The following is a 15,311-nucleotide window of genomic DNA, read 5'->3' on the forward strand; positions in this document are numbered from 1 at the left end:
TGTTGTAATATATTGGTATAATGCTATTTTTTTTTTATTGTTGCACTGTGAAGAGAAAGGGCTCAATCAAAAAGACTTATAGATTATTCACGTAGACTATGAGGAAAGAAGGAAAAGTGACATGCAAAGAAAGACCCTGATACACTGAGGGAAGTGGTGTGGTGGTTTCAGCAGTGCAGTGAAGAGTGTATAAGGAGACAAAGAAACAATAAAGTCTTTAGGTCAATTAAAATGAGATTTTCTCAACTTACACAGGCAAAAACCTGCTTTCTAAATGTATGTCTCATCTGCATGCTTGTCCTGGAGGTCCATTTGCTGATGCTGATCTGCTTACATGAGTGCACATCTGCATTATGTGATATTTAAACGATAGGTCTAATTCTAATATTTTACTTGTGTAAATTTAAACTGACAACAGTGGAAAGTAATATAAATTCAAACTCATAAACACATGTATTGAACATTAAACTGGATAAGCAGTAAAATGTTTTGCTTTTAAGGAGAGAGCCAATTCATTGAGAGAGTCCGTTACTTTTTCTTATGCTGGATACTGGGAGCCCGTCTCTCTCTTATCCTGTCTTGAGGTACAGACCTTCTCTCATGCGATTTAATTTATTTTGATCTTTTTGTCTTCATTACAATGGCTTATAAATAATAAATTAAAAGGTAGAATCATCCCATGAGACACTGTTGTAGCTTAGAGAAGCTGACACAGCTCTTGGTCTTTATTCAGATTAATGGAGCCAACAAGTGTGTGCAGCCATAACCTTGGGGTTCACTTTTAATGGTGTGTTTTTTTAAACTAGAAAAATTCTGGATCTAAAAAAAGATTAGAAGTTGAGAGAGATGCACTCTTCTGAAGAAAAGTGTAAAAGAGTGTATGATGGGTTTGTATCACATGTTTGTGTGTGCTATTTGAATATGTACATATGCCTGTCATCACACCTGACCTTCTGCCAGGCCATGTTGTGCTACAGTGAGGCAGATGTGGTAAAGACTGGTTCCACGTACTTATGCAGGGGGCAATGGGCGAGCGGCTCTGCTGGTAGCCTTTAGCACAGCGGTTGCACGTGATACCAGTCACGCCGTCTTTACAGGGACATTGTCCTGTGGTTTGGTTACAGGTTTTGCCAGCAGCACCCACGGGATGGCAATCACATGCTGTGAGGAAACAGAGGAAGAAAGAGAGGCACAGTGAGTGGTCACACACACACACACACACACACATGTGGGGAGACACAAACATATACTATATCTATAGAGAGTGCAGGTGGGTACACAGCAGCAGTGTGTCAACAACAATAGAGTGGTGAGAGACAGGTGGAGGCGTGCATAGAGAGACAGAACTTACACACGTCCAACGTGGACCCAACCGAGTTGAATCGTGAGTGAAAGAGCAACACATCCTCCAAGTCTACAGACACTTCCTGACATTTTGGCACTCTGTGTATTGTAGCCATCATTTAAATGCCGCCCTAACACATTACCAGAATCATTTCGGATCACAGATATGTCTGTTTATATATGTACCTCTGCAAGTGAGTGAGGCTATTTGAAATTGGCACGTGAATTTCTATTTGAGCTGGAGACTGCACGTGAAGTGAAAAGAAAAGTTTGTGCATGTTTACCAAATGATAAAATAATGGAGGATAATCCTAATTGCCTGTTTCTGATTATTCTCAGGCTTTGAACGTGAGCCTAAAACGTCTGTCATACTTCCTCCCACACTGGGGGGTCTATCGGACACATATGCTTCAGGAATGTAATCATTTTCCAAATGCCCCCCCCCCCACCTCCCCTTCTAATCCAAACCCTTAATTCATTTCACAGCCAAACTGGTCGTGTTTGGTGTTGAGTAATAGTTGTCTTAGAGGGGTTATTTTGTGTTTTCATCTGCTTTTGGTCTAAATAGTAGTGATTCTGACATGGAGGGGGAGTTAAGAGAATTAATAGGTCTTTTATACTGCAATTCTTGACAAGCTAATCCAGACCAGAACACATTTCCTAATCTATCACCATTTTCACATTTTTACTTGAAACGCCTGCAAAGCCAAAAACACAGTTTGTCAACAAACTCACAGCGCCATATTCTTCACTGTGGAAAGATTCGATTTTCTGCTTATTTCCTGGAAGCCTCGCTGCGCTATCTCTCCCAGTCGGGCCAGCTCCGCTCACTCATTTCCCTTCCCTTAAGATTTTTTTCCCCGACTGTGTCAAATGTCACTGTTAAAATCTTCACAGGTGCAGGTCAAATAATGTGTGTGGGTTTTTTTTAACCACACAGATTGGTCAGCTCCACTAAATTTTTTCTTTTGGGTGGTTATATGAAAAGATTGAATTGTGTGGTGTCAGTTAGAATGCATTGAGGTCTTGTGATTTCTTTATCTTTACTTTGATCGTGAGCAGGGATGTGGTTTTTATTTACAGTTGGGCTGTATACCCGACGAGCTCTCAGGGAGATCTACGTTACAGTTGTTCTTGGGGAAAACACTGCTCTAAAGCATTAATGTAACTGTAAAAGTTCTCTTTGTAATTGGCTTCTGACTCTTGGAAATAATGTAATTGTTGATTTGTGAGATATTCGAAAAAAAATGAGCCACACGACTACAGGACAACTCTGTTCTCCAGGTGAAGTAAGTGTTTTTGTGATAAGGTCTATGTGTCAGTGGGGTGCCTCCTCTCTTCTCTGTATCACACTCTGTTTTATCTCTGTTGCTTGTTTCCTGTGTTCCAGCTTCTGTTCTGCTCTTATCTGTTTTTGGTGTGTGTGCATGCATGTGTGTTTGTGTGTTGTGTGAGAGCGAGAGAGAGCTAGAAAGCGTACTTGGACTGTTGAGCCTTCTTATCAGACTCAGAAAGCCCCCCTCATTGTGTGTGTGTATCTATTAGTACCTTTATCAGACCAATCTGTCACTGCTTTCATTGCTTAGCTGTTCCCTCAGAGGAACAATACACACACACACATAGACCCAAACACATGGTTTCAGGAAGCCCAATAAAGACTGTGCAGGCTGCTCCGGCACGTCTTCATGCCTGTAAATTTACGAGAACGTCAGAGGAGTCCGATGCAGAGGAGGGCAAAGCGAGTTTCTGCTTGGAGCTTCAGAGAGCTCAGGTTATGCTTTTAAGAGCGTGTGCCCATAATTTCAGCTCAGAGCCTCAAGCCTGCTAGTAAATCAAGGTGCACGGCACATGGTGTACAGGTGGCAAACACTCAGCCTCCTCCTCCTTCTCCTCCACATCTGGTCTTCTTCATCAGCTCGAGAGCCGACTGACTCGCTACCCTGTCCAGTGACAAATTGTCTGACTCAGTGACACACCTGTTGACTAGAAGACTGACTAACTCCAGAGGTGCAAGTGAGAGTTTCTGGTTTAAGTGTGTGTCCACTTAAACGGTTAAGTGGCCTTGTGCTGTGTTTCAGGGATACTCCAGATGGCTTGGGGAGATATGGGGACCAGAGGGCAAGAGGCCCTTCTTTCTCAATGCTTCCAAGAAAGAAAAAAAAACTGAGAGACGTCTAAAATAAGACCTGGATTATGTTTATAAGAGAACCTGCGACCGTTTTCTAATAACAGAAAACCTGTAACCTGGGGGGTTAGTTATGCATTACTGTCATGTGTCTAGATGAAAAAGGAATTCCTGACACTAAAGGGAGTCTTTGCCGCTGGGAGTTGCGTTTTAAAGAATGAAAAACGTCCGCAGTTAATGAGGAGGGAAGAAGACTTTTTCAAAGGCAAGCGGTCGGGCCCAAGTCTGAGATTGCGCAATGCGAGAATTTTGAGTTCTGCCTATCGTTTACCATAAAGCTGGTGTTTGAAGTCTGAACTCCACTCCCTCATTGGGTTTGTGCACACTGTGCCAGTAAGAATAATTTGTTGGCCCTGGATTAAAGCCAAGCTCCCCGAGTCTGTGTTCTATTATAATTAGGTTTCTGCTCCTCCACAAGTATTTTTGAAGAGCAAAAGAAAGATGTGTGTTATTCAGTTGTTTTACTATAAACAGCTTTCTAAATGGCATGCGTACCTAATAGAGGGTGCATTCTTGCTTCTTGTATTTTTTAATGTTTTATTGAGGAGAATAATAGGGCTGCAATGGCCCGAGGAGTCATGTTTTGGCCACCGCGAGAGCCGAAAATGTTCTTCAAGAGCTTATTTTGTGAATGATGTTTAATGCGCAACACATTAAACACATGTGTGTTCTGCTAATTGATATCAGCACACCCCTGTAAAGAATAAAAAATAAAAATTTTAAAAGTTAAAAGTGAAGTAATGAAAAGCAATATTTTTCAAAACCCTCGTAGAAAACATTTTTATGTGTGGTCAATGAGAAAAAATTCAACTGTATCAATCGAAGACATATGCTATGGAAGGAGGGTTGAAGCGTGCTATTCTGATTGAAACAGACTATCCCTCCGTCAAAGCCTAATTGTCCCCTGTATGCAGAATATGTTCCTCATCATCCAACTGACCAATGTAATTACATGATGGTTGATGTTCACATTTAAAGGCTCTGAAGGTTTGAACTTAATCCATCCATCGCAGAACCAGTGCCAAGCTTGAGATTAATGTTAGTACGTGTTTTGATGTTCTATGAGGAGAAGTAATCAAGAGCAGGTCTTTTTTATTTGCTGTGGACTTCTTTTGTATTTCTTTAGATATTGTAGTATTTAGCCCACAGAGCAAAGCTTGTGAACTAGATTGAACAGTTCACTCACTCTGCACTGCTTGACAAACATAAGACATGCCTTACTCTCCAAACACTGTATTGCTAAACACACCCGCAAGCTGTTAAATGCCAAATTTCCATGGTAGCAAGGCATTGCTGCTAACTATTTTGACCCCTCCACCCTTCACAACTTACCTATAGGCTACGCATTAGTCCCCAGGTTCTCTACATGACATATTTTGAGAGTAGTGAAGCACTCGGAGCCTGGAAACAAAATTGTAACCATATTCTGCTACTGTATAACATAATTTTAAAAGACAGGACTAACTTTTGAAATAAGTATCAAAGTCATAAATAAAAAAATGGATCAGCTACTTAAACTTTACACAGACATATTGCTGTAGAATTTTATGTATTATCTTTATTACGTGTCAAAAGCATTGAAGACCACACAGACTGCTGCTTCTTGTCATCTTTTCAAATCTGATCATCATCCCTTTAAGCTAAACTGAAATACACTCAGTATGTGTTATTTAGAGGCATCAAAGGGTTAAAGATACAAACAAGAGCTGATTGAAAATCCTTCTGAGTTTACACTCTTTCTCAATGAGGGGTAAAGTAATAAATTTCAGCCTGTGTATGTGGCCACCGGGCAGAGCTAACTTTGTAATAGATGTGCCTCTGCCCTTTTTTTTCACTCCTGATGACCTCCTATGGAAACGGGCTGCTTTCTGAGAGGATTGTATTACACATATAAAAGCAAACTGGAGTTCTCCTCGACATGCCCGTGCTCCTGCAGCACTCATTCTTTTCCAAAAGCCACACGGCAAAGGGCTCTCTCTCTTTGAGTTCAATAAATAACCAGACCGCTTAATTGCTGTCACTTCGGTGCAGAGCCTACGCTGCTTGAGGAGCAGACAGAAATTAGTTCTGCGGTTTGAGTTCCATTGAATTATCTTGAGTTATGATGTGGTAAACCTGAGAGAATTTGGCAGGGCAGAACTTTGAAAGCATACGAAGGTGTCTGAGAGAGGGGGGAAAAGCGGAGTGCGGTAACTTTGCAAAGTTCATTAGCAAAGAGAGAGCGACAGACAAAGAGAGCATGTAACACAGTGACACATATCTTTAAAGTCTTCATGAGTAAGTTTCCAAATATAGTTTGAAAAAAAAAATGTTTTAATTGGCTAAAGAACGAGTTCATGCTTCGTATCGTTTGTCAGCTTGGGGTAATTACCACAGATCCCCTTATTATAAGTCTAATTTGATGTAACCAAATACCTCGGTAGAACTTGGACAGTGTTTGCTTGTAATTACACTGTGCTGGGAGAGGTGGGAGGTGCATAAACCCTGGCAAATTTCATGGATCAAATTGAACAAAACCGTTTGGGTAAGCTGACAATTTTATAAACAATGATGAAATCTGTTTATACGTCACTTCGGTGAGAGGCAGCGGTGTACGTGAAGGAGCCGAGAAGAAATCAATCCCTAGTGTGGGTGAGATGATTTAGTATTCACTAGTTTCAGAACACTGATGTAATGAGTATATGACATGACTCCACTCCTGCTATGAGCCTCTGGGACTGTCATTATCCTGTAACAATAACATTATTATAGATCATATGATTTAATTGTTCAGCGGTTTCGCAGACTTCATTTATCACAGTGTTGGGTTTTGCATGAAATAAGTGCGTGCATGACAACACTAATGCTGATTTGACTGGTAATGAATATAAATAATAATAATTCCATGATCAGTTAATCTTTTAATGACTTTTTTCAATTAATCATTCATAATTAAGATATAAATAAAACTGAATGGAATTAAGGTGCTTTTTGAAATGCCAATAAAGTGAAAAATGTTCTTTCCATCATTCTTAGTTTGGAGGGAGGTGCAGACTGCTTGTTTTGTTTCAAAATACAAAGATATTCAATTACAAACCCAAGTCCAAAAATGTTGGGATGCTGTGCAAAATGTAAATAAAATAAACTAAAAAAACAACAACAACAGAATGTTTTGACTTGCAAAGCTCATTGTTCAAATTGAGACATTTTACTTTTTCATGAAAAATATCGACTCATTTTGAATTTAATGGTAACGATACATCTCGAAAAGTTGGGACTGGGAACAAAAGTAAAATGTTCTTTTTTTTAGGAAGAAACAGATGGAGGGACATTTCTAATTAGGTTAACTGGTCGATAACATGACTGGGTATAAAAAGAGGATCTTAAATAGACAAAGTTCGCCAGACCAAAAAAAACTTTTGGAACAATTTCAAAATAATGTTTCTCAGTGCAAACTTGTGAAGCCTCTGAATAACTCATCACCTACAGTACATAAATAATATCCCCAAAAGACTCAGAAAAGTTGCAGAAATCTCATGTGCATAAGGGACAGACCTGAAAACCTAAATCTGATGTTTTAAATTTGAAATTCTTATTTGGAAAAAAATGGGCACAGCATCCTCTGTGGGGACCATCCAGCTTGTTATTGATGCTTGCGTTAAAAAGCCTGCATCCCTGTTAGTACGGGAATGCATTAGTGCCCACAGAACTGGCAGTCTGCACATCTGGAAAGGCATCACCAGTGTTTAAAGTTATGTACTGGCTTCAAAGAAACATATTCTCCCATCCAGATGACAACTTTTTCAGAAAAGGCCTTGCATATATCAGCAACACATTGCTAAATCATATACTGCATGTATTACAACAGCATGGCTTCATAGCAGAAAAGTCCAGTTGCTGAATAGATCTGCCTGCAGTCCAGCCCTTCCAGCAACTGAAAACATTTTATGCATCATGAAGCAGAAAACACAACCAAGACGGTTGACCTGACAGAAAGTAAATTTTCTCACTATTTAAATTTGATACATTTTCAATTTTGTGAATAAAACCTGGGTTAAAGACTTTAACAAATCACTGCATTCTAATATTATATTTTACAAAGTATTCAAACTCTTTTGGAATTGAGGTTATGCAATAAAATCAAACTGACAAAAGCAGGAAATTCTTTTGACAAACTGAGAACAGCGTCTCACATTTCGTCTTCTGTTATTAGAACTGATTTAGTCAGTTCATTCATTTATTTAATATAGAATTTAAATATAAAAGGGTTTCTAATGGACAGTTAAACAGGAAGAGAAGGTGCACAGAGTCTATAGAAGCAGAAGACACAGGTGAAGATGGGGGGAGCAGAGTTTCTCTGCGCTCTGAATCCGAATCACTAGTTATCAGGAAAGCTTTACTCGGCTACAGAATGCAGAGCCAGCCCCACATACCCAGATGCACATACTATACATCACTTTACTGCAGATGTCAGAGGTCCACACTACGTGCATTTTTCACAGCTTTTGACTCGCTGTTTTGACTTAACTTCATGACTCATTTATCCAGTTTCGCAACATCAAATTAGTCATCATTGTATGAGAACACATTTCCACATCAGTGAAAACAGATTATTTTTTTCTCTTTCAGCTAAACCACTTGCTATTGATGGTAAAAAATAAAATAAAAAAACCCAACCTTTTATTGTGACATTAACTGGGGATTTGTTTTTTAATACTCATATTGCTTTAACTTTACCAGGATGGTAACTACAACATAATTTTTGTGCTTTATCCTTTTTTTTTTCAGCCAAACACTTGATTTTGTTTTCAGGATTTCTCATATAAGCGGCATCTGAGCACACGGAGAAATCACCAGTGCAAGAAATTAAAAAGTAATAAAAGTCATCTGTAATCATATGAAACATTGATATAGTTTATGGTTTTAGCAAATATGGTAAAATAGGAAAGATCGCACTACTATTTGTAGCTAATACTGCCTCTACTATAAATTATAAGAGTGGGTTTACATTTTATATTTGCACAGCAGGACCATGAGGAGCCTAGTTTTCCAGTGTGAGGAACTAGCACCAATGAATGTGAGTTATGAGATGCTGAAGGAATCAAGTCTTAGACACACGAGAAGAGATGTAAAAACAAAAAAAAAAAAGAGGTGAAATCTCCCGAATAAGCCAGCCTGGTAGACACAGCAGTAGATTGGGGTTAAACGACACAAAACGTCCTGTCGTGATAAATGCGTGTTTGCATTCCTGGCCGACCGGAGAATGGGCCCGAAGCCATGGAAGGTGTTAAAATCACTTGAGGAATATTGGTCATGAGTGACTCGAGGCGGGGAATTACTTCCAACATTTCTAGAGGTCTTTGTTATTAATTTGTCTTTGCGCGGGGAAGAAAATGTGCTCGATGCGGTTGCTGAATGACAGGAATTTAATGTGACTGAGTGAAACATCTGTGACGTTCTTTTGCATTAGGTCAGTAAATGTTTTTGTTGCAGCAGCATGAAGCATGTCAACACGGAAAAGTGCACGTTCTCCAAGGTTTTATGGTCGATACTGAGAAACGAGCAGACGCTGAGGACAAATATCTTTCATCAGTGGTGTCGTTTGTGTTCGTAATGAGTGCAGCTGACTACAACACAACTTAACACGCCATTGTTTCATCTAAACATGTTTTTTAAAGATGTTTGATGCTTTATAGACATGCTCCCTCTTAAACTAACAAATGGGTGGTTACTTTTTTTTAAATTCCTGTTGAATGATATAAGAAAACTCTGGCTCAAACTGTCAGCACACAGATAGATAGTGCTCCCTTTGCTCTCTTTCAGAGCTCTCTGAAACCCTCCAACAGGTATGCTTGTATTTCAGTGTATAAGCGTAGATGCTTTATCCATACAGAGTAAAGCTGAGGTGTCTCTGGGCCTGTTTGCACAGGGATTCAGTTCCTGTTATCTTTCCCTGCAGCTATAGCAGAAGTGAGAAAACATACTCTCTCTTTTCAGTCACCATCACTTCTGTCTCCGCCTCCACCACCTCTCTGTCTTTGACCCTTATTAGCTACGGTGAGGGCCGATGGCATGCGATTCATCCAGCAGTGAGTAGTGAGCACACCTGCGTAGGGGTGTGTCCCCTTCCTCTCGTCCTCTTCTTCTAACCCATCAGTCCTCCCTCCCTCCCATCTTTCATTCTCCTGCCATCCTTCTGGTCTTGACTTTTTGCTTTGTTTCCTGCTCTCTTTTCAGTTCGTTTTGCAGCCCTTGAACCAGTCTCCCTGGGTTCTCATTAGTCTTTGACTCGCACCGAGGATCACTTCACACCTCAGCTCTGTTTGTTTTTCTTGTCCTGTCATCCCCTCACCCCAGCGCGAACTAAGCCAAATAACTCAGCGTCGATGAGGGAACACCCAGCCCGACCCGCCCATACCACCACCACCACCGTCGCGACCTCCACAATCCCAAAAGACCCCCAACTCATCTTCGCTGACAGAGGAAGATGAGGGTGAGACAGGCTTAGGAATGTGAAGACCACAAACCCTCTTGTTCCTGCCTTTATATAAAATCCACTCTTGAAAAAAGCAGCGCACATCATAATGTTAACATTAGCTTGTATGTTCAGTATACACTGTATGAAAGCCAAGGGACTCTTGAGCGAAGTGGATCAATCCGAGCCCCGGTCACTTACGGAATAGAAGACAAACAGAGCCCTGTACCTTTGCAGGCTTTTCTGTGTGAGATGGGCTTCGACAGGTCTCTGTAGTAGCCCTCCTTGCAATAGTGGCAGTGGCGACCTGCCGTGTTGTGGCGACAGTTGAGGCAGACTCCTCCGCTCTTCCTCCCCGACAGTTTGTAGAGCTCCATGTTGAAACGACACCTTCGGGCGTGAAGGTTACAGTTGCAGGCTGTGGGGGAAACACAACAGAATGCAAACAGTTTAAATTAATGCAATTATATGTTTTACTGAACAGATCGTTACATCATATCTAATGCACAGTTTCCATTTTCGTTATTATTACTTTTTCAGTATATTTTGTGTATTAAGACTGTTTTTTTTTTCAAGACTTTTTTAGCAATGAACAAACAAAGTCACAGAAGAAAGAAAATAAATTAATCAATAATATGCAACCTTGGACTTGAAATGCTAAAACTGCAGTAACAGACTCAAGAGTTTCCTTCATGAAAGGAAAAGTTCAAAGTTTCACAGGTCAGAGAGGAAACATCTGACCCTGCAGCTACTTTGAAATAATTTCTCCGTTTTGTTTCATAACACTGTCCATCATAACATTCAGTCACATGTAGCTGATTGATCGATAATGAACACTGTGAGGCAGATTGTTGATTTTCTGTAACAGCTGATCTCTGCATGAGGATTAATTTGTGTTGTTCAAACCTCACAGAACAAGTTTGAGCTCACAAACAGCTGAACCTGAAGATAAAACACATTCACTGATTCTGAAACATACGTGACACTGCACTGATGAATAATGAGTGGAAAGAAACAAATTATTAAAAAGTGATTTCTGCTGACGTTGATGTTTCAAATGAGTTCACTGAGAAAAAAAATCTTATTCATAGATTTTCTATATATATATCGTATTTTTATTTACTTTTCCCTTTATACAAAATAAAAAAAAAGCAAAAAAAAAAAAGACAAAAAGACAAAACTAACTACCACAACAACAACAAAGAGAAAAAAAAACAAAAAACCAACCAAACAAACAAACAAACACATTAAGCAGTCTGAGACATGTAAACGGAAAACTAATACAGTATAGATAATTCGGTCTACCACTCATTTACACATTTGTCCTGACAAACTCAACCTGCCATTGGAGTGGGGCTGCCCCTCTCACTATGGTTTTCTTCAGATCATCAGGTAAGTAATCCAATAGCGGGCGCCATATATCCAAAAAAATATCATCATTACCACTTAATTTTGCACTCAGTCTTTCCATTGGTAAAACTCTAAAGATTTCTTTATACCACTGAGTTATTGTTGGTGGTTTTTCATTAATCCAATTAAAAAGAATACATTTTCTTGCCAAAAACAATAATTTACATAGTAGTATATATTTGTTTTAATCTGGAAATTTGGCAGCCCCAATAAATACTGAGCTGGATCTTTTTGTATTCTGCTTTTAAATATACCTTTTAATTCTTTTGTTACACAGAGCCAGAATTTTGAGATTTTTGAGCAAGTCCAAAGACAGTGCAAGTAGGATCCGCCGCAGATTTACATTTAGTACATTGTGCTGACCTGCTTGGATCAATTTTATTCAGAAAAATAGGCGTTCTATACTGTCTATGTAAAATTTTATATTGTATTTCTTTAAATCTGTTACTAAGAAATAAAGAATGCACAGATTGTATGCACTCACTCCAGGCATGATCATCACAATGACACTGGAGGTCACCCTCCCAACTCCTAATCAGTTTTCCAATATTATGCTTGTTATAGACTGTTTTTTTTTTTAAATCTATTTGTCAGGGTTAGGGTTAATCTACCTCTCTTGATCAAATATTCTGCACGGCTTTTTTCTTTTCCTAAAGGTCCTCTCCAGAGTCCATACTGTACTAGTTAGAAAGTGAAAGGCTTGTATTACCATTTCTCTATTACATGCAAATCCCTGCAAGTATGTGCGAGACCCCTCTCTGCCTCTTGTTTACTGATGAGTACAGTTGCCAGTGCTGAGTTTAATTAGCCGGCTAATGTTTATTCATGACTTTCTGGCAGCAGAGTGAGGCAGACATGCCCAACTTCATTAGGGCCGGCCGTCCGAGACACCAGTCCTCCTCCACCACAGACACATTCATGCATTATTAACCGCAGCACTTCTGATACAGTTTGTGGCACGACTGTGTGCGGTTCTACACGGTACAGTGTGTGTGTACCTAAAGGGGGTTATCTGGATCCAACTATGTCCCATGGTTGATTCATCCATCCGCATGTTTCAGCACTGACAGCTCGCTCTATCATCTACCTGTCATAACGGAGGAAGGCTGAGGGCTTACTTCCCTCGGCTTCCCTCAACCAGATTTCTCACTGGTATGCTCAGTGTGTGTACATTTCTGAATTTTTATTTTTTTTCTGAACATGTCTGGGACCTCTGAGGCTTTTTCTCTCCACTCCAAGGACCTAATTACAATATCTAAAACACACACACACACACACACACATATCTTAGTGTCTTATAAGTAGTGACTATTGGTGGCTTTGCTTCCAGGATGGCAGCGGTTTAATTAGTCATGCTTTTTTTTTGCTCGTTGACCATCCCTGCTTTATCATTTTTGTCATAAAACTTACTCAGATTGATCCCATTTTAAAAGTAATCTAAAAAAGAAGAATTATCACAATACTAGAAGATGGTAATATTTCCAAGATATTTAATAGCAATTAAACATATTTTCTTAAATCTGTTTAAATAGTCTTTACTCCAGAGTTCTCCAATCTTACTTATCTTATTAAGAACTATATTTGTGTCCCAAATATGATGTTTTATTATTGTCTTGAGCTAGATTTACACCTGTTCATGTCTTTACTTACTGACTTCATTCAATAACCCGTGAAGTCCACAGCTAGAACCAACCCAGTACTGTGTGTCTATGCACATGCTGAAATGTTGTGATTAAAACGTGTTGAGAGATAAAAATGCATAAAGCATCCATTCAAAGACCTTTTATGACTAAATGTTTTTTTAGCTACAACATATAAATACACAATGGATTAGATTATAGGCTTTTTTTGAAATCTCTCAAGTGATCTCTGTGTTGAAATCCTTGAGCCAATCAATCCAGACTCTGAATGCCAGGGTGTAGGCTCAGTCTTTTTAGTGTCTCCAGCTTCAAGCCATAGTTGGTGAAAGCTATCTCTGAGCATGCCTGAAGGTAAAAGAGATCAACACAGAGAGGGGGAAAACTAGTGGAGGAGCAGTGCGCAGCCTCTGACCTGCAGACATGTTTTTGTTACACTACAAAAATAGTTTCACACCCTTTCTGAACACAGCCCCCCCAGAGAATTTGCCCATTTGTACCATAGGGCATGTTGGTTATAGTAGGGTTGAGCTGCAAGATATTATACTTCATAAGAGATTATCTCAGATGAATGCCCATCTAAACCTTTATACTCTCCGGGACTGATGTAAGCATGTTCACAGCGCTTCTTCAGTGACCCTCAACTTAGAAAAAGTGGTTGATCTGCGCTTACTGTTTTCAAAATTATATCATCAAGGCTTTGTTCAAATTAAAGCATAGACAAGCTAAAAATTGCTGCCTGGCATGAGTTTATCAGGAGTCCCGCAAAGTTATGTCTGTTATTTAGCCATCACAGTTTTTTTACACACAGAAAAAAGCCAATTTTATGCCTCTAGTAGTGATTTGGACAATATCTAACACAAATAAAAATTGTATTGTTTTGTTCTTTTTAATAAGCAGTGTTAGTAAATACTACTTTTACCTTATAGAATAACTTTGGCCTGTTTTCAATCAAGCTAATTGCTTCAGTCTGGATAGCGAGTCTGTAGTCGCCTGTAACCGCCCCCAGGTGAGCAGTAAAAAGAAGTGTGAAGTGATACCTTTTAAACAAGTGTAACTGAATTAGCTGGATGAAGCTAAGCTTGCCTACAGCCTTTCAACACCTCCCGTAGAGTGAGCCATGACTATTTTAAATGACAAAAAGCTGCATTTAATTGTTGCATCTCTTACAAACTTTTAACCTTCAACTGTAGAATTTAGCAGGAAATTGATTTGTTTATTCGATGCTGCTGTTTCCTGCACTTCCACTGTCTGTGTGTGTTTTGGAAAGTTGGCTAATTAGTGTCTCTGAGTGGTTCCCAGCCTCCATCAACTGACCTCAGTCTCATAGAAGTACTTAGACAGCCTTCCTGCTGCTAATTAGAGGGAAATTTCAAGCAACAGAGCTGGAGGTTGAGGTTAAGCTCATCATACTCACGATAAGCCTGGTAATTGAGCAATGTTGGTCACAGCAATGATTTGTTGTAAAGAGACACTCAAGCAAGTGATTTCTGCCACTTTTACTCCAAATCGACTAAAGCTGCCAGCTGCTCATTACCACAACTGTAAAGACACATTAGGAAGAATAAGTGGCTAAGAAAACTGTGAAAAGGAAACACTGATTATACTTTTTTGAACAATATTGTTAGATTTCTAATGTCCCATCCACACATCACATATATATAGATATCTATATATGGCCATCATTCCCACTGGTCTAAAATGATTCCAGCCTACCTGCTCCTTCTTTCACCCTATTCTTACCCTAAACAAATTCAGCAAACCAAAACCCAACACCACTGCATGCAAGCAGGGGAGCAGCCGGAGGTCTGCTATTCTTTGCCCCACTCTCAAACAAACACCAAGGGGAGTCCACACATGAACAGTTTACTTTTAATCCTATGGATGACCCAAAAGTAATCAGATTAACTTCTAACCCACCCCTAAGACAGAACGGAAAAATACCGGCCTTTTATACTCTCTCTTTGACTTTGGTGTGAAAACGTTTAAGGAAAGAAAGCCTAAAGTTCACAAAAACTTATCACTGAAAATATTTTCCCCAAGTACCTCGAATAACTTGCTAAAAGCCCTGCACTGTAGTGTGCATTAAACTCTATGATGGCAGCATGTAACGCACAATTTTCTCTCGCAAACTTAAAACATACACATATATAGAAACATGCTATTTCTGGATCCACAGTGTTTACCTGCTCCTTCACCCTTATAACACACAAGCTACAAAAGCTTGGCAGGGTCACTGCTTGTCACGTATGTCACTGAAATCAAATAGAGCCACATGGTG

The 15,311-nt window shown here is 39.5% G+C and overlaps 1 protein-coding gene across 2 annotated transcripts in view; it reads right to left on the minus strand.

Annotated features, from left to right (window-relative positions):
- ntn1a (netrin 1a) overlaps positions 1-15,311 on the minus strand; it is a 55,929-nt gene that overhangs the window by 14,879 nt on the left and 25,739 nt on the right. The window contains exons 3-4 of one of the 2 annotated variants that reach the window (XM_063475362.1): positions 10,213-10,401; positions 1,012-1,161 (exon numbers count right to left, since the gene is read on the minus strand). In XM_063475362.1, the coding sequence (XP_063331432.1) occupies positions 1,012-1,161; positions 10,213-10,401 (339 nt within the window). The remainder of the gene's footprint in view (positions 1-1,011; positions 1,162-10,212; positions 10,402-15,311) is intronic. The other variant, XM_063475363.1, reaches the window with a different exon arrangement.

This window comes from Pelmatolapia mariae, linkage group LG6 (genome assembly GCF_036321145.2).
Source record: "Pelmatolapia mariae isolate MD_Pm_ZW linkage group LG6, Pm_UMD_F_2, whole genome shotgun sequence".
In the NCBI taxonomy this organism is placed as follows: domain Eukaryota; kingdom Metazoa; phylum Chordata; class Actinopteri; order Cichliformes; family Cichlidae; genus Pelmatolapia; species Pelmatolapia mariae.